General features: G+C 43.3%; 1 protein-coding gene across 1 annotated transcript in view; it reads left to right on the top strand.

Moving 5' to 3' along the window:
• The window catches only part of LOC137433184 (CUB and sushi domain-containing protein 3-like), a 1,533,363-nt gene that overhangs the window by 1,482,528 nt on the left and 30,297 nt on the right, over positions 1-20,538 (top strand). The window contains exons 66-68 of the mRNA XM_078783994.1: positions 4,510-4,621; positions 15,466-15,645; positions 18,570-18,632. Coding sequence (XP_078640120.1) covers positions 4,510-4,621; positions 15,466-15,645; positions 18,570-18,632 — 355 coding nt within the window. The remainder of the gene's footprint in view (positions 1-4,509; positions 4,622-15,465; positions 15,646-18,569; positions 18,633-20,538) is intronic.

The raw sequence follows: 20,538 nt of genomic DNA, 5'->3' as shown, positions 1-20,538 counted from the left end.
ATACCACTTTTCAGGGGTTTTCGAGGTCGAGGAATCCAATTATGATGTTATTTTGATGATTCGCGGTCAAGGTCAACCCTCAAGGTCATCTTAAAGGTCATTTTTGAGTCAAACATGTCGGTTTTTGAGTTTTTTGTCAAGATTTACGCGAGGTTCACCATTTTATGTTTCTGGGTTGGGTAATCGAACTCTGACCTTATTTTTGACATTTAGAGGAAATATTTACATGTCTATTTCCTAATTTTCAGGCATATGCAGTTCATCAGTCTAATTACAAAGGTACGGATTTTGATGTTTTATGAACTGTATGCCATATCCTTGTGTTGAATTTTTGTGCGATCATGATCCGGGTTCATGTATACATGATTGTATACATGTCATAAATATGACGTCATAGGTCATGTGACCTGGCGGCCATATTGGATTTTATGAAAACCTTAAAAATAGATCCCTGCCTTCATTTTTCGATCGATTCATTTTGAACTTTGACCACTTATAGTACGCCATGTGATTGGATGCATATCCTAATTATGACGTCATAGGTCAGGTGACATGGCGGGATGGACCGGTATGGTCCCCGGATCATACCGCCCTTGGCGCCCGTCAAAAATCGAAAGAGTATGGCATGGGCAACATCTGCGCCAAATTTGATGCTTTTGGAAGAATTTGAACCAAAATATCCCTAAGGGCCCTGACTATATGCCATCTCCAGACAAACACCGCTCTTTTCCTATGCCATCTCCAGGCGCTGCATATCGTCATTGCCGGCACGAAGGGGGCTCGGCAGTGACGCACGCTGAAAGGGAGTACTCAGTTTTCACTCTGGCTGTTTGTTTATTTTCTTGCTTTCTTGTTTGTTACTTGCCGGAAAAGATTCCGGCAAGTATGTTGGTTGGTTGGTTTTTTTTTTTGGTTTTTTTTGTATACAAGATCGAGGCTCGTGAAAGAGCGAACATTAATCACACAGAAAGACAAACAGACACATAAAACAAATAACATCGGGAGCGGTAGACAAGATGGGGAGAGAGGGGGAAGGACACAAACACAACATTTGAGAGCAGGGACCGAGAGACATGGAGACATCGAGAGAACTGTGGGAGGGAGAGGGCTTTGGGGGGAGGCATGGGAAGGGTGGGGGTGGGAGAGGTATAAAACATATGGACACTGCCAGGACTTCCAGGAAAGAAGTTGGAATTTCAAACAAGGTGGATCTGGGGTGAATTAGTGGGGGTAGAAAAGATCAAGGTTTTGGATGGGGGAAGATAAGAGATGGTGGTGAACAGCTGTTTTAAAGACTTGGAGGGAGGAGTGTGATTGAAGTGAGTGTGGGAGTTTGTTCCAGAGGCGGGAGAAAAGAGGAATGAAAGAGTGAAGGTGAGCAGAGAGCCGAGATTTCGGCAGTTTAACCATCAGAGGGTGGCTGGCAGATCTTGTGCGATCTGTAGGAATATTTGGGGGACAGAGCACAGAGAGAGCTGGGGGAGCAAGGCCGGAGAGGAGTCGGTAGAAGACAGAAAGACCACCTACCTGCCTGTGGTGAGTGAGTGAAAGGCCCTCAGAGATAGCTTCATCGCGGGAGATTCCAATGATTCTGAAAGCTTTGGATTCAACAGCGTGAAGCCGAGCCAGGTGTGAGGCAGGAGCACCAGCCCATAGGGGAGAACAGTATTCCATTGACCTGCGGATGAAAGCCTTGTATGTGGTGAGGAGCTCAGGTGTGCCTAGGAAGGACTTCGCACGACGGAGGATGCCCAGTCGGCGACTGGCTTTGGAGGCCAGTTTGGAAATGTGGTTTTCCCAAGAAAGATCATGGCAGATAGTGAGACCCAAAAGCTTGAGCGACAGAACTTCTTGGAGAGGATTGTTGAGAAAGTAGATGGGAGGGTTGTCCAGTCGATCTTTTCGGAGATCTGTCTGTTTGTCTGTTTGTCTGTTTGTTTGTCTGTTTGTTTGTCTGTTTGTCTGTTTGTTTCTGCGCAGCACTACGTCTACATCGTTGCACATAGCATCGCCATACTTTACACACATATGTGTATTGCCCTGGAATAGACTGTGCCAAATTTTTTACCTCTCCAGGCCCAATGCCTCCATTATGACGTCATAATTTGATATTTCGACAAGTACAAAACTTCATCCAATCAAGATGCAATTTCTTGAGCGCCATGTCGGCATAAACTGGTGGAGAAAAAAATAATAATGGTGACGTCATCGGTCACGTGGTTCGGCCGCCATCTTGGAAAAACCGAAAAACTTTGCACCTCTATATCTCCGAAATGCTGAATACAAAAAATTGAGACTTGGCTCATTGTAAAGAACTCTCCATGGGGAATAAAATATGTTAATGATGATGTCATAGGTGCCTCCATTATGACGTCATAATTCGACAAGTACAAAACTTCATCCGATCAAGATGAAATTTATTGAGCATAATCTAGGAATAAATTAGTTTAGAAAAGAAATAATGATGACATCATCGGTCACGTGGTTCGGCCGCCATATTTTTAATTCCGGCAAGTCCTCGGTCTCTGACCGATTTCTCGTTTGTTTGTTTGTTTGTCCGGGTGATATCTCAGCCATCCTTTGAGCTTGGAAGCTGAAATTTGGGCACAATAGTGAGCAAGTACTTTGTCAAAAACGGTATTTTTTCTTTAATCAATTAATTAGTTGTTTAATTATTAGCGATTAATTAAGTACTTATACATTTCCTTTCTCTTCTGGGCAATGTCTCAGGCACCTTTTGAGTTAGGAAGCTGATATTTGGACATAACAATGACCAAGTGATTTGGCTGTAAAGGGTATTTTTGATTTATTGATTAATTAATTAATCGATTAATTATTTAATTATTCAATGAATGACTTAATTTAAAAAAAATTAAGTTACAGATTCTGATGAAATGGTGGTGGTTTATGTATTCTATTAGCCAATTGATTAAATATTTAATTTTTTTACGATTATTATTTATTTATTTTCATTATTAATCATTTATTTATTTTCTTTCTCATCTGGGCAATTTCTCAGGCAACATTTGAGCTAGGAAGCTGATATTTGGACCCGACAGTGACCAAGTGATGTGGCTATAAAGGATATTTTTGATTTATTGATTTATCATTTAATTGATTAATTATTCATTGATTAATCAAATTTTTTTTTTTCATGACTTATTTAATTAAATTTCTAAAAGATACATCTTTGGACGAAGCACTAGTGGTTTAGTTAGTCTATTAGCCAATTGATTAAGAAAATATTTTATAATAATCTTTTATTGATTTTAATTGTGCAATTAATCAATCAATTATTGTACACCTCTCCCTCCCAATACAGTCTGTATGAGCTGCACTGCGGTATTGCCGGGCGCCGGCTGCGCCCCGGCAATGCCGCACTGGAGGATATTTAATTATTTGGCATGGGGGCGGTGTACTTTGAATGTATCTTTACTTGTTAACCACTTTTTCCAGTTCCGCAAACACAACTTAGCAGCAGGGTCAGCAATTTGAGGATATATTCAAGAAGAAGCTGTACTAGCTCACTTGTAGCAGTATTGGTTCATATTGAAAGAAGTGACATGCACATTTTCTTTGTGGTTGAACAGGGAAAGAAAAGCTGTCAAGGTGCCTGTGGTAATTTAAAATATATTGGAAATGTGTTATCACAGCTTCTAATATACCTGTATATTTTTCTTCTACGAGAGTAAAGCTCATGGAAGAGCAAGATTGAGCTGACAGTGAGGTGGGGGAAACGATTGAGCACAACCAGCAGAGGAATAAGCAAACAGGAAAGGAAGGAAGAGAAAGAAGTGGGGAGGAAACATTGAAATCAGGTTGTGGAAGGTTAGGTTAGAAAGAGTTAATGGGTGTAGTAAAAATCATGGGTCAGCATAGGGGATGACAAGAGATGGCTGTGCACTGTGTGATTGATATCCTGGTGGGAAGAGTGGGAAAGAACTGCCTCTGGAAGGTGGTTCCATAAATAGGTGAAGCAAGGAAGAAAGATGTTGAGGTGTGAAGTCGATCTGATTTTGGAAGTTTAACCAGGAGATAATGGAAGAATGTATGAATTTTGGAGTGGACACCGAGGGTTGGAGGACTGATGGAGATCAGAAGTAGTAATGTTGGAAAGTACTGTAATTGGTAGAAAACAGAGACCAACGACCTCCCTGCAATGTCAAAGCAACATACCTTGTGCTCTGGCCTCATTGCGGGAGATTCCACTCTTGTTGAGATCTTTACATTTTACAGAATCAAGGAGGGATGGGTGTGATGTTGGAGCACCTAGGCTAGAAATGCTTGGTCAAAATGTCCCCCACCCCCCACCTGCACCCCGTCGCCCCTCCCCACCTCTTATCCCAGATATATAAGTTCCTTTTACTGTCCTTGCATATACAATTTTAACCTGTATCATTGCCTCATAAGGCAGGTGCTCCAAGGGAACAGAAAATTTAAGTGATCATTTCATTTGGCATATACTCCTATATATATATATTTATTTACATATCTTATCTTCCCCATCAGGTTGGTGCTCAGGTGCACTTTAGTTGTCGCGAGGGCTTTCATGTGCAAGGTTCAACGTCACGCACCTGCCTGCCAGACCTGCACTGGAGTGGACAGAAACCCAATTGTGTTGGTAAGAGTTTGATGTAGCCACGCATTCTTCCTCACCTGTTTAGTTGTTCAACGCCTTGACTTGATGGTGCTCAGCGTGTGATCAAGGCGATGTCCTCATGTTATAATTTCTTCCTATTTCATCCAGTTTAATTAACACTGATATATAACCCGTGAAGGAGTTTATGCATAAATCATATGCAAGAGAAAGACAATGGTGGATCTGAGTGTTATTTTCTTTCACGTGAACTGTAAGGACACGAACAGACAAAGCAACATAATACATATGGGATTTCAGTCATGAGCCATGGGTTCAGTGGGTAACGTATGAAACAAGCTAATGAAACTTTATTGTTCATTTCGATTCAGCATTTGTCTCCCCAACCTATTTTGCTTTCTTTAATCATTCAGCAAAGGCCTTCCTTGCATATAAAAATGCTTGCTTTGGTTTACTGCTGTGTATTTCTATGTTCTGTAGTGATGTACAGGAATGGTTAAGGAAATAAGGCTTCTTCTTCACTGTATATAAAATAAAATAAAACACCTTTAGAGGCCATTTTTCCCCGCAAAGCGGGGGTTGGCCTTTTTCGGGAACCGTGGTTGTTGTTGTTTTTCGGTCCCCTATTTGAAGCAATGTTTTACGGCCGGATGCCCTTCCTGACGCCAACCCTTTTTGCCGCCTTTAACGACAAACAGGGAATTACCAGTGAACTGGTACTCAATTAGCCGACCTCGGAAGGATGACAGGCTGAGTCAACCCCCCTGGCGTTAATTCAGCGATCGACCGGGATTCGAACCCAGGATCCTTGGATCCTAAGCCGGCACCCTAGCCGCTAGCCCAACACCAGGGATTAAGAGGCCATTTCCCCCAAAAGAGCGGGGGTTGGCCTTTTTTGGGCACCTTGGTCCCCTTTTTGAAGCGATGTTTTTTGGCTGGATGCCCTTCCTGCCACCAACCCTGTTAGTGTTAGTCGCCTCTTGCGACACACAGGGAATTACCAGTGAGCTGTTAGTGAAGCTTCTTCACTGTATGTTAAACATTTATTTCGATGAAACATTCCAGACTTCAGCCAAGGAAGACCATCACTTCTTCTAATCCTGGTTCAACCATTCCTGCTCTGCAGTCTTTCGTGAAATGGACACGTGTGGCATATCAGAGCTGGAAAAAGTCTTCTTCCTCTGACTCGCATTCGGCCTTCATCTCTGCTCGAAATCATTGCAAATTTGTCATTCTTGAGGGGAAGCGTTCCTGTATCCAAAGGAAGTGTGACGACCTCTCCTCTTCCTTCACTAATAGGTCTTTCTGGTCTTGAGCCAAACGCACGTATCTCCAACAACTTCCGTCGCTCTCCGTTTCCATCGCTTTTCCGTTCTGATGATGCTTTAGCTGTCTCTCCCGACTGATGAAGCTACTCTTTTCGGTTTTCTTTTGGCCTCTTATTCCACGATGGATGACTCGAACATTCCAACACCCTCTGATGCACCCCTTACCAAAACGATGCCTCCACCGATAATCTCTTTTCTTAAAGTCGTAAAAGTACATCTCTCAGGACACAAGCAAGGTAAGGGTGTGGCCAAGATGGCATTCTGTCCTCATACAGCATATTCAAGGAGTGTCCTTCAGAACTTGCACCCGTGCTTGCTCGTTTACTTTGCTTCTGTTTAAAAACCGAAACTTTTCCTCTTTCCTGGAAACATGCCATAAGTACAGCCTATTTTAAAGAAGGGTGATCCTTCAAACCATTCCAACTACCATCCTATTGCTTGGACTTCTGCAATTTCCAAAGTCTTTGAATGTCTTTTCAATTCTCATTTCCTCATAACATCATGAATTTCAATCTCCTCTCTGACCATCAATATGGCTTTTGCAAGACAAGATCTACCGGTGATATCCTTTCTTGTATCATGAATGTCTGGTCTTCTTCTCTGAGACTTTGGGGCATCCTTTGGTGTCGTAGGCCTCGATGTCTTGAAAGCTTTTGGCAGGTGTGACACCGGGGTCTGATCTCTAAGCTTCCTTATGAACAGTTCTTCCAATTTTACTTAAAGGATTGATTCGTTCTTGTGTGGAGACTGCGCTCACATGAGGGGAGGTTCTATCTCCACATATTTGCTTGATATAGTCGAGTCCAAAGCAATCTGATTTATCAACTCACCCAATCTGACCTGAAAACACCAACTTGCTTTAATCACGCCGCAATGTTGGTTCTCTTCCCCTTTTCTATCGACATTACTTCGGTGTCTGCTCCTGAAAACTTAATGCTTGTATTCCTTCGCCATTATCGAGATGACAAAATATTCCGTAAGCCACTACGTCACATGATCATTGCGTGGCCATTGGCAACTCAAGGGCGGGCCATTATGATGTTTGTTTCTTTCCCTTCACCATCAACCTATGGAATTATTTACCTTCTCATGTCTTTTCTGACACTTACAACCCTCCCTTTTCAAAAAGCAGGCATCCAGTTCCTCAAAGACTCTTCGATTATTTTTCCTTCTTTTTACTTCACTATTTCTTCAGTTTTTTTTGTTTCAAGTAAGTCCTGGCTCAATGAGGATGATAAAGTCTGTGAGTGGGGCCTTTTGACGTTAAAAAATAATTGGTATCTTTTCTGCTTTTTCACCATGTCGATGAGTAAAACAGATGCCAACAAATTATTATTTTCTTTTATAACCATTGTTATTATTATTCGGGTACCAGGATAGGCTGGAGGTATGCAAGTTTCTGTTTGTGCCCTCCCTCCCTCAGATAAACTCCCTGCCAGCATTCGTTGGTGGACGTTAAATATCCCACTGTGTTCTTCCCTAAGTGTAGGCGAGCTATGGCCAGCACCCTGGACAAATTACAAATTCCTGCTCTAACGTTGGTGGAGCGTCAGGTCGAGCCAGCTCGTTTCTGAAAGACGAGCCAATATCTTGGTCGACTCCTCAAGAAGTTGGGAATAATTGTGTGGCCATGAAAAAAGATGATTTAGTAGTAGTAGTTGTAGTAGAAGTAGTAGTAGTAGTTGTAGTAGTAGTAGTAGTTGTAGTAGTAGTCGTAATTGTAGTAGTAGTAGTAGTTGTAGTAGTTGTAGTAGTTGTAGTAGTTGTAGTAGTTGTAGTAGTTGTAGTAGTTGTTGTTGTAGTAGTTGTTGTAGTTGTTGTAGTAGTGGTAGTAGTAGTTGTAGTTGTAGTAGTAGTACTAGTAGTAGTAGTACTAGTAGTAGTAGTAGTTGTTGTAGTTGTAGTAGTAGTAGTTGTAGTAGTTGTAGTAGTTGTAGTAGTTGTAGTAGTTGTAGTAGTTGTAGTAGTAGTAGTAATAGTAGTAGTAGTAGTTGTAGTAGTAGTTGTAGTTGTAGTAGTAGTTGTAGTAGTAGTAGTAATTGTAGTAGTAGTAGTTGTAGTAGTAGTTGTAGTTGTAGTAGTAGTAGTTGTTGTAGTAGTTGTTGTAGTAGTGGTAGTAGTGGTAGTAGTAGTAGTAGTTGTTGTAGTTGTAGTAGTAGTAGTTGTAGTAGTAGTTGTAGTAGTTGTTGTAGTAGTTGTAGTAGTAGTTGTAGTAGTAGTAGTAGTCATAATTGTCGTAGTTGTAGTAGTAGTAGTTGTTGTAGTAGTTGTTGTTGTTGTAGTAGTAGTTGTTGTAGTAGTTGTTGTAGTAGTTGTTGTAGTAGTTGTAGTAGTAGTAATTGTAGTAGTAGTAGTAGTAGTTGTAGTTGTAGTAGTATTATCCTTTGAAGCTGTTAGGAAGCCTATTGCTCTTTCTGGGACTATTATTCTTTGCTTTCCATATAATTTTGTCATCATATTTCTTGCCCCCTGTGGAATCATAGTTCTCAGAAACCGCTACAACGAAAAACCTGAATATTCACAGAATTGTTTCAAATCGTCAGATCAAGTGCATTTCCTTCAATAAACCTAACTTATTGAGAGGCTTTGTGACCATCTTGGATGAATGAATTGTTTTTGAAAATATTTGCCAGAACCACCTAACTGATTAAAACAAAACTAACTAGAACGGCATTCGGTAGAGCGCATACCTCCACCAGGCAGAAACGTTTATATTTTGTATCCCACTGATAGGCTAGATCTGGATTCGGACCTGAACCAAAATCTAATCGGATAGTTCTTGCCACATAACCAACTCATCCACCTAGTTTTGACATGTCGTCCACAACTTTTTGAAATGACATGCTAAATATTGTTTTTGGCCCGATCACTCAATGGTGAAGAATCACTTAAAATTTTAAAACTCTCGTATCCAGATCTTCACCAAAATCTAATCAATTCTTCCTTGTCAAACACTCAACCTGTCCACCGAGTTTTGTTCGAATTTATCCACAACTTTTTGAGATACCGTGCTATACACGGTTTTAAATTATTGGATGAAGAAACACTTAAGAAATATTGGATCCAGATCCAGATTTTCACCATAATCTTACCATTTCGTCATTGTCAGACACCCAACCTCTCCACCAAATGTTATCTGAATACGTCCACAACCTTTTGAGATATCATGTTCACAGACAAACAGACAGACATGGGTGTAAACATAACCTCCATCCAGCTTCGGTGGTGGAGGTAATAAAGATGAGGAACCAGTTCCAGAGGCAGCCATGGAAGCCAAAACCATGACACCTCCTCCGCCATGTTTCACAGATGAGGTAGTATGCTTTGGATCATATGCAGTTCCCTCTTTTCTCCATGCATTTGCCTTTCAATCACTTTGGTAAAAGTTTATATTGGTCTTATCTGTCCATAAAACTTTGGTCCAGAACTCTACTGACTCACCTCTGTACTTCCTGGCAAATTATAATCTGGCCTTTCTATTGTTGGTGCTGATGAGTGGTTTCCATCTTGCGGTGTAGCCTTTGTAATTCCACTGTCGAAGTCTTCTGTGACAGGTAGATTGTGATACTATCACCTCTGCACTCTTGAGGTTGTTGGTGATGTCACCGACAGTTGTTTTTTGAGTTTTTCTTCACAGCTCTGATGATTTTTCTGTCACCACCTGCAGTTGTTTTCCTTTGCCTGACCTGGCCATTGTCTATAGCTAAGTACACTAGTGGTTTATTTCTTTTTCAAGATATTCCAAATTGTTGTATTTGCGATGCACAATTTTTGTGCTGTGGTTCTAATTGAATTATTCTGTTCATTCAGCTTCCAAATTGATTGATTTTCTTTCAGATAGAGTTCTCTGGTCTTCATGTTGGTTTATGCATACTGACTCCCAATGCGGACTTCCAAAGCAAAATCAAAGGCTAAAACCAAGACGAGACATTCACAGCTCTTTTCTGTGTGAACGATCAATGCAACAAGAAACACCTGAGCAACAAGAAACATCTGAGCAACAAGAAACACCTGTCCGTCGTCTGTTCCAATACATATGCTTACCTAAAATGGGGAGACTGAACATGAAAAGTGCTATTGTTCTACAATGGTAAAGCAAATATGCATTGAAATACCAAGAAATAAAAGCTGATCTTCTGTACTTTGGCCTCATATTCATATTTTAGTCTCAAATCCAAATTTCCTGAGTATATAGCAATAATAAATAATTTGACTTCACTGCTCCATTACTTATGGATGTCACTCAAGTTTCGTTGTTACTGCTTTGGAAGCATTATTCGTTGTGAGCAACTCGCATTATAATCGTTATACTTATATTACGGTGGATGGAGGTTATGTTTTCACCCCTGTCTGTTTGTCTGTCTATTTGTTTGTTTGTTTATGAACAGGATATCTCAAAAAGTTGTGGACTGATTCGGACGAAATTTGGTGGAGAGGTGGTGTATGTGCCAAGGACGAAATGATTAGATTTTGATTTCAGTGAAGATATGGATCCGGATCTGAATCTGAGAATTTTAAAGTAATTCTTCACCATTGAGGGATTGGGCCAAAGACGATATATAGCAGGATATCTCAAAAAGCTGTGGACGACTTATGACAAAACTAGGTGGATGAGTTGGTTCGGTGACAATAACAAGCCGATTCGATTTTGGATCAGGCCCAGATCCAGATCTGACCTATCAGTGGATACAAAATGTAAACTGTTCAGCCTGGTGTAGGTATATGCTCTCTACCGAGTTCCTTTCTAGTTATTATTATTATTGGCTGATGTCATTTCAGTTTTTCAGTCAGTAGTCACTTCATATGAATGTTCATTTTTTAAACAAATATTCGAAATTCATATATTTTCACTTTATTAGAGTTTCAGTCACTGTTTAAACACTTTACACACTGTTTAAACTTGTCGATTAACCTGCAAATCATTAAATCTTGGGAAACTAGATGGTATTCATAGAATACTTATCCTGCTCAGTCAACTTGTTGCGAGCCAACTCTTCTGTTTTTGAACATTTTTTTTCTTTCATCCAATATGGCTGCCAGACAACGTGAGCGATGACATCATACATTTATATTCTCTAATGTAATTGTTGCATAGATCACGCTCAATACATTTCAAACTGATCAGACTAAGTGTTGTCCCTGTCGAATTATGACGTCTTAATTATGGCACCAATGACGTCATAGTTAACAACACGTATTCCCCATATGGAGTTCTTTGCAATGAGCCACGTTTCAATTGTTTCCATAGAGCGGTTTTGGAGATATAGAGGTGCAACATTTTTCGGTTTTTCCAACATGGCGCCTATAACACATATCCTATGACGTCATGATTATCATTGAGGATGATTATCGTCATCCTCAATAATCATCAAGGATGGTCATCATCATCATCATCATCAAGGATATCATCATCCTCAAGGATGATTATCATCCTTCATTGATAATGATCGGATGGATGTGTTGTATTTGTCGAATTGTGACGTCATAACGAAGTCACCGATGACATCATCATTAACATATCTTATTCCCCATGGGGAGTAGTTGGCAATGAGCCAGGTCTCAATTTTTTCTATGAAGTGGTTTCAGAGATATAGAGGTGCGAAGTTTTTCCAAGATGGCGCCTGTACCACGTAACCTATGACGTCATAATATTCACTAAAATATTCTACAGGAGGAGGCCCTCCTATGGTGAAAATTTCATGTCAATCGGACCAATGGTTGCCGAGAAAATGAATTTTTAAAATGCAGACACTTACGTACGCACATGAATGCTTAACTCCGCTTTTCACTTCGCGAGCGCAGGGTAATAACTCGACCCAAAGGTAGTGCCAACAAAGTACTTCTTTTTCCTCTGAAAATGATTCTAGACTACTTCCGTTTTCCGGTCCGGTCGTGAGAGGACGCTGGCGTCGTTTGCTCGCCGCTTCTCTGACTGGACCATTGTCCGTGTCTTGCTTTCCTGGTGGTCGTGGCGGATTTATGGCCATTGAGTCTTCCTCTGCGCGGTCCCGGCTCTGCTCTGCTGCTCCGGGCTTCACCTGCTCGGCTCCATCGCTGTTTCCTCGGGCCCACTCCCGTTGGTTGTGTCGATTGTTTCGCTTCCTCACCCTTGGCCGCGTGCTCGCTTTGCCTTCGCTCCTGCTGGCATGGCTCTGCGGTACTCTGCCGCAAGGCTTCTCCTGCTTAAAACCCGCTCCACCCCATCATGCATCTCTGCAATCAGATCGAATGGACTCCTGCGTCGACCCAGGTACATTCACCGTGGCTCCGGTCGTAAGTTTGTTTATTTACAATCAGGTCACTCCATCCCCATCCTCTGGTCGGCTCAGCGCACTCCCACTCATCGTCCCAACACACCTGGTCACAACAACGCACAAAATCGCACCTCCTGTCTGCGAACCCTGGCCAAATCACCTGGATTCATACCCGCCGTACAAAACAACATCAAGCTCACCCTGTTCAATACCCGGTCCCTCAACAACAAATGCCTCATCCTGAACGACTACATCCTGGAAAATAAACTGGACTTTCTCTGTCTCACTGAGACCTGGCAACAACCACTGGACTACTACACGCTCAACCTCACCACACCCAATGGATATTCTTACATCAATAAACCACGCTCGGAGGGCCGAGGTGGTGGAATTGCCGTTATTCACCGACAAGACATCAAGACCAACCTCATCTCCATCTCATCTGCTCCATCATTTGAACACCTGGCTTTTAAACTCTCTGGTCACACACAGTCAGTCATGGCTGTTGTCTACCGCCCTCCCAAACCACACCCATCATTCCTGTCTGACTTCTCCTACTTTCTGACCCAGCTATGTTCCCTCTCCCCCTCAATCCTCCTCCTTGGTGATTTCAATATCCACATGGACTCCACTGACTCCACGCTAACCACTGACTTCACTGATTTACTCACCTGCTTTAACCTCACTCAACATGTCAACTTTCCTACCCATAACCGTGGTCACATTTTGGACCTTGTCTGCTCTACTGGACTAATTTTGCACCATCTCTCTGGCTCCGACCTCACTCTCTCTGACCACCTAGCCATCACTCTGACCATCAACATCCCCACCCCAGCACCAAGGCATTATCGCACTATCAACTTCCGTAAGCTAAACGCTTTTTCACCTGCCTCATTCTCATCGACCCTCTCTGAAAAAATGTCCACTTCTCCCTTCGTTGACCTCCACACCCCTTCTGACCTCACTGACTACTACAACCACACTCTCTCTTCCTGCCTTGACCAAATTGCGCCTATAAAAACCAAAACAGTTTCTTTCACCCATTCTGCTCCCTGGTTTACCCCTGAGCTCCGCCTAATGAAAACTCGTGCTCGCCAACTTGAAAGACTCCGCAATAAAACAGGTCTCACAGTTCACTCCCAGGCCTACAAGGACCACATACAACACTATAAAGATGCCCTCTCCCGCGCCCGCTCCGCCTACTACTCTCAAATTATCCACTCTGGCTCCGGAAACCCAAAAGCACTCTTCTCTACAATAAACAAACTCCTCAGCCCCCTGAACACCACCACCCAGTCATTCACAATAGACAACTGCATCTCCTTCCTTTCATTCTTCCAACGCAAAATTGAAAACATCTACAACAGCTTGACCACCGCCGCACCCGCTCCCCCTCAAACCACCTGCCCCCCCTTATCCTGCCATCCCCTGTCTCAATTCTCCCCAGTCTCCCCTACTGACCTCTCTGAACTCCTCATCGGAATGAAAACTGCCACCTGCACTCTTGACCCCATCCCCTCCAGCTTTGTCAAGGCCTCCCTTCCTGCTCTTTCTCCACTTATCATTGCAACAATAAACTCCTCCCTGTCTACAGGCATCGTCCCACCATCCCTCAAAATTGCTGCTGTTACCCCCATTCTGAAAAAACCTGGACTAAACCCTGACACCCTAAATAACTTCAGACCCATCTCCAACCTACCCTTTCTGTCAAAGGTTTTGGAACGCGCTGTAGCCACTCAACTCAAGCATCACCTCTCTGCCAATAACCTGTATGAAACATTCCAATCCGGATTCCGGTCCAACCACAGTACTGAAACTGCTCTCCTCAAAATCACCAACGACCTTCTCCTCTCCTCTGATGCTGGCAACCTCAACATTCTCATCCTCCTCGACCTCAGCGCTGCCTTTGACACCATCGATCACACCATCCTCCTCACCCGACTTGAAACCACCTTTAACATTACCGGCACTGCCCTCTCTTGGATTAAATCATACCTCTCTGACAGACGTCAGTTCATCTCCATCAATAACTGCAAATCCCCCACTGCTCCCCTCCCCCAAGGTGTCCCCCAAGGTTCAGTTATTGGCCCCCTCCTCTTTATCCTTTACCTGTCCCCCCTCGGTCACTTAATCCGCCGTCATGGTCTCCAATTCCACTGCTTCGCCGATGACATCCAGCTTTTCATCTCCACCAAGTCCATCTCCACCGCCACCCACTCTATCCTGACAAACTGCATCACTGAAATAAAATCCTGGCTTCAAATCAACTTCCTCAAACTTAACTGTGATAAATCTGAAATAATCATCATTGGCCCAAAAACGCTCACCAAGTCCACCCATAACTTTGCCCTCAACATCGACGGTTTCCCAGTGTCCACCTCCCCTCACATCCGGAATCTTGGCATCATCTTTGACCAAACCCTCTCCTTCGACAAATACACTAAACAGATCACAAAGACAGCCTTCTTCCACCTGAAAAACATCGCCCGTCTCCGTCCATCCCTCTCCTCTGTGGCTGCAGAAACCCTCATCCACGCCTTCATCACTTCCCGTCTGGACTACTGCAATAGCCTCCTTTATGGTTCACCCTCAACAATCACCAATAAACTCCAATACATTCAGAACTCCGCTGCCCGTCTACTCACCCATTCCCGGACCCGTGACCACATCACCCCCGTCCTTTACAAGCTTCACTGGCTCCCCATCTCCCAGAGAATCCAGTACAAAATCCTCCTCTTGACCTACAAAGCCCTCCATAACCTGGCCCCATCCTACCTGGCTGACCTCCTCTCCAGACACACTCCCACCCGCAACCTCCGCTCTGCTGGTACCAACCTCCTGACCCCCCCCATCCGGACCAAATTTAGATCCTGGGGGGACAGGGCCTTCTCCATCGCTGCTCCCACCCTCTGGAACTCGCTACCTCACACCATCAGAGACTCCTCCTCACTCACCACATTCAAAACATCACTCAAGACCCACCTGTTCAACACTGCATTCAACATTTAACCCACAGCATCTAACCCCTGACTATCTCCTCTCCTTCTCCCTCCTTTGTGCTTTGAATATTTCCCTATTGATTCTTCTTTTTTTGCAATTGTCTTTATGTTTTGCTATGCGTTATGTTTTGCACTCTGTCAAAGCGTCTTTGGGCTTCCTGAAAAGCGCTATATAAAATAAATGCATTATTATTATTATTATTACAACTAATGGCCATGGATATGAACAATGAATGCCCTTTTCTATCATGTGTTCTTGTCTTCTACCTGTCCCTACTCCCGTGAAGGCCACGCTTGTCGCCAGCCTGAAACTCCAACACACGCAGAAGTGTCTGGCCTTGACATACCAGCACTAGGCTACACCTTGATCTACACTTGTCAGGAGGGTTATCATATTGCTGGTGGATCTGAGCACCGTACGTGCCGCTCAGATGGTTCCTGGTCAGGAAAGCTACCACACTGTGTCTGTGAGTCACAGCTCGGTCTCTCGCTCCTTTCATTTGACTTTCTTGGATGAGGCAAGAAACACATTCTACAACTTTAATTGATAAATACCCTTTACAGTACAGATATATAATGACAGGTTGTACGTCACACAGGCCGAGCTGGCATGTTTGATCTTTGTGGAAGTAACATGTAATGCATAGGTTTCTATCCCTCCTGCTTTTTATTTGATGATCAAAGTGTTGAGAGAGCAAAGTTGTGGGCATTTGTGGGTTGATTAATTTGTAAGGATCTCATTTCAAAAAAAAATCTTGATTCCAAAGTCTTACTTCGACGTCGGTGCTTCTTGTATGCAAGCACACCTCCATTTTCATTGTCAGACGTGAAGTGAATTCATTTGAGGAATGTGATGAACAACTGTGATGAACCGAAACGAAAGTCTTCAATGTTGGAATCATGCCTTAAAATTTCTGAATTATTATTCATTGTTGAAAACCAACCACAAGTTAAAATCTCATTTCTTGTGTGTATGGTCTTGACTAGCAATGGGACAAGAAATCTTTCAAAATTATAGTATATATGCTTTCGCTGTTCAAATATCGTGAGAAAATGAAAGTGTGCTTGGAATACGCTCAAGCTTTCATTGAATTGATTAATGAATCGATTGTGAAATGTTCATTCTAATTGGCTCAACCCCTCCTGCAAAATGGCTGCAATTAAAATTGTAGTGAAAGAGGGGTTGCCTTTGAAAGGAGTTATCAGTCACTGATCAAAAGGCATTTCAGAAGAGTGGCCAAAGGACCATCATTCTTCAAAACACCTAGATTGTTGCTTCTGTTTGGAAATTCATAGTCTGAGATTTTGCCAAGTTCCTTCCACCTCTGAAAATGGTGGCCACAACCCAGTTTGAAGAATATAGTATGTATATAAAAGGAGCACTGAAATTTTGCTCAGTTTCTTTCAAGTCACCACTGATGATGTTGGGTGTTAAAGGACGCGTAGGTATGGCCGGCTGTCAAAAAACCTGCCCTTACTTCTACCTGATTATTTGTGACTTACCTTCAGAGAAAGTGGTTTTCAATTTTAGGAATAGAATCAAAATCATAGTTATCTCCTCAGGATCTTTCTCATACATTTTACATAAACCCAAGAGCATTCTTTCATCGTTGTTATTAATGACTCCAAATTATTTATGAACTAGATGGTATTCATAGAATACTTACCCTGCGCAGTCAACTTGTTGCAAGCCAACTCTTCTGTTTTTGAACATTGTTTTTCCTTTGATCCAATATGGCTGCCAGACCACGTGAGCGATGACATCATAAATTTATATTTGCTAATACAATTGTTGCATAGATCAGGCTCAATACATTTCAAACTGATCAGACTAAGCGTTGTCCCTGTCGAATTATGACGTCATAATTATGGCACCAATGACATCATTGTTAACAACACCTATTCCCCATATGGAGTTCTTTACAATTAGCCATGTTTCAATTTTTTCCATGCAACGGTTTTTTGGAGATATATAGAGGTGCAACATTTTTCGTTTTTTCCAAGATGGCGCCTGTAACACATGACCTATGATGTCATAAATCATTAAAATATTCGAAAGGAGGAGGCCCTCCTATGATGAAAATTTCATGTCAATCGGACCAACGGTTGCCGAGAAAATGAATATTTAAAATGCAGACACGCATGGCACACGTACGCAACTGAATGCTTAACCCTGCTTTTGGCTTCGTGAGCGAAGGGGAACTAGATAGTACATAGAACACGTTACCCCATGCAATGTTCAGGTTTATAATTCAATTGAAATAAAATAAAGATTTTAAAGGTCTAACAAAAAAACATTCCGGAAGTTTACCGTTGTAGATGCATGTGCGTTTGGGACAAATTCAGAGCCAAGTACTGCGAAACTCCATGTTTGTTTTCTGATTCATGTTCCAAATATAACATTTAATTGAAATTAAGTTGTTCCTCGATCATAAACCGACGTTTGTAGATGGATGGACAGACAAAAGTGAACCAATTGCTTAACCTCAGTTTTCACATCGCGTGTGCAGGGTAATGACTACAAGGTGGTGTATTGATTCAGTGTGTTGTTAATGCTTTTATACTCATGACTCGATGAGAAATAAATTGTTTATTATATTTCACTTTAATGTTTGATGAGCTGAGATGTTGTTTTTAAAGTAGAGTAAAAGGATGACACGTCATAATGTATGGAATCAACAGGACATTGATCAAAGTATATTGATCAACTATCATAGGAAGCAAGGAGAAGCTGATACTTCAGGCAATAACTCTTCATAGGAGCAAATTAGAGGGGAAGCATAAGGGCGAGGGTTAAGGTAGAGTGTGAGTAAGTCAGAGGTGCATGCGTCAGAGATGGGAGCACGTGGGGTGGGAATGACTCGTACATACACCTCACAAGAGAGAGCATTAGGATTCGGGAATTAAAAGTAAAGGGGGATGAGACTGGGAGAAAGTGGAAAATAATAGGGAAACAAACAATGAAGAATGGTTGTTCCAGAAACGTCAGCTTCTCCTTGCTTCCCATGGTGGTTGAAATCAACAGGATGTTAAGGTGTGTTAGCCATTATTCTACCTGACCACCCAAGAGCAGTTGCAATGCAGTGACACAAAACCTTCATGAGCAAGACTCTTTCTTCATCCTATCATAGAAAAATATACATATAATTAGAGTGTGAAGAGAATATATTTGGTGACAACCAGATGATTCTGCGGCACTGAAATAAGCTGCTTTGAAAATGTTGGCGGTCATTGATTGAGGGGATGGGTGGGTTCTTCCAAACCTTCAAACCCCACATGATCTGCCCCTAAGGATAACCACTGTGTAATGCACACATAGCAGAATGCATACATGTAGTTCAGTTATAATTTGTTACATTACTGATGAAATTCCAAACGCTGTGCTTTTTAGTTGGATCAAAGCGTGGATTTGCTGGCATATCAAGCTCAGAAACGGCCCTTCCTAAGGCCCCAGGTGACTAAAAAGAGAACGAGCACGTGTTTTTATCAATATTTCATTTGAGATGTTCATCCCTCTGGATAAGTAGTCCTTCATTTGCTCTCGCTTCTACATCTTGATGTCCCTTTCCTTGCACAGTATCTCAATTATGTATAACATTCTGTGTTCAGTCTATGCATAAATTTGTATTGCTTTGCTTTTCTTCAAATAATATGTTTCTATATGCAGTTTAGATCATCATCATACTAAAATACGCCATTTGTGTCTGTCTGTCTGATTAATTTTTGACACCAATACATTCCGTCCTTACTTATCCAATATCCAATCTCAACCAAACTTGACAGGATGACCAAGGGTTACATAATGAAGGTTGTAGCGCATTCATTCCCCCCCCCCCCTCCCCAAGGAGGTTTTCTCCCCCGAGCGGGTTTTCCCCGCCATTGCCGTCAATGGGTTGTGTGCTGAGGTGTATATCCATATCAAGTTAGCTTTATCGAGGCGTTTTTCCCAAAGAAGAATATTTATCGTGGCGTTTTTTTCCCAAAGACGCTTTTAATAACAACACTAATGATAATCGCATATTATTAATGTTATTACAACAATATTAATACGAATAATGTTCCACTTCCCCAAAGCGTTTTTCCTGCAGTGATAACGTGTATAAATAGCTTGTAGTTATAATGGCGTTTCTGTGGGAGAAACGGCTTCTACAGGAAATATAAATATTATAAACCACGAACACGTATGATTCGTTTTTAAACAGTCGCTAATGCTCTTTATAACACTAAATGAAGAAATTTGGAGGAATCCCGACATCTGTGAAGTAAGGTGTACTTGTAGCGGTTACCGCTGGATGCACAGAATCGCCTTGCACCGGCCAGAACACGGCCAGACGCGCCTCTCCCGGGCATGCCCGGACTCACTGTTCCCGGGCACGCCCGAACCTCCCGGGCACGCCCGGTCTCGTCTTTCCCGGGCATGCCCGCTCTCGCCTTTCCAGGGCTCGCCCAGAGCGTCCGGGCATGCCCGCTATCGCCTTTCCAGGGCTCGCCCAGAGCGTCCGGGCATGCCCGCTATCGCCTTTCCAGGGCTCGCCCAGAGCATCCAGGCATGCCCGCTATCGCCTTTCCAGGGCTCGCCCAGAGCGTCCGGGCATGCCCGCTCTCGCCTTTCCAGTGCTCGTCCAGAGCGTCCAGGCACGCCCAGCCTCGATTTGCCAGGCCGCAGCCAAACACGCCCGGGCAGGTCCAGACTCGCCTTTCCAAGGCTCGCCCTTGACACCCGGGCATGCCCGGTATAGCTTTTGCGGGGCAAACGTCCCGACATAAATGTGTATATATATTGCTGCCCGATAAATGGGCTTTTGTCAGAATACCTGAGCTGTTTTGTTTCAATAAAGCAACTCGGACGAATTCCGTCTTTGGTCGCGTCAATTCTTTCGACTCGCGTTGGAGCGCCGCTCCTTCACTGGTGACCTACCGACATGGACACGGCAGTGACTCTTAAACTGCCTACCTTCTGGGAGGCTCACGCGGCTGTTTGGTTCGCCCAGGCGGACTCCCAGTTCGCCCTGCGAGGCATCACCGCGGACGACACCCGCTTCCACCACGTCGTGGCAGCGCTCGGTTCCGCCACCGCGGCCCGCGCCCTGAGCCTCCTCGAGCACCCGCCGGCTGCCGACAAGTATGACGCGCTGAAGACGCTCCTCCTCGACGCTTTCGCCCTCTCACCGGCGGCACGCGCACGGCACCTGCTCGACCTGCCCGAGCTCGGTGACACGCGCCCGTCCGAGCGCATGGACTATATGCTCTCGTTGCTCGGTGAGCACTCTCTGGATTTTCTGTTCCGCGAGTTGTTCCTTCGCCAGCTGCCTCACCCGGTACGCCTCGCCCTGGCTGGCACGTCGATCACCGATCCCCGC

This window comes from Myxine glutinosa, chromosome 8 (genome assembly GCF_964187855.1).
Source record: "Myxine glutinosa chromosome 8, kmMyxGlut1.1, whole genome shotgun sequence".
Taxonomy (NCBI): domain Eukaryota; kingdom Metazoa; phylum Chordata; class Myxini; order Myxiniformes; family Myxinidae; genus Myxine; species Myxine glutinosa.
Note: the sequence above shows the minus strand (reverse complement) of the source record. Positions and strands in the feature narration are given on the sequence as shown.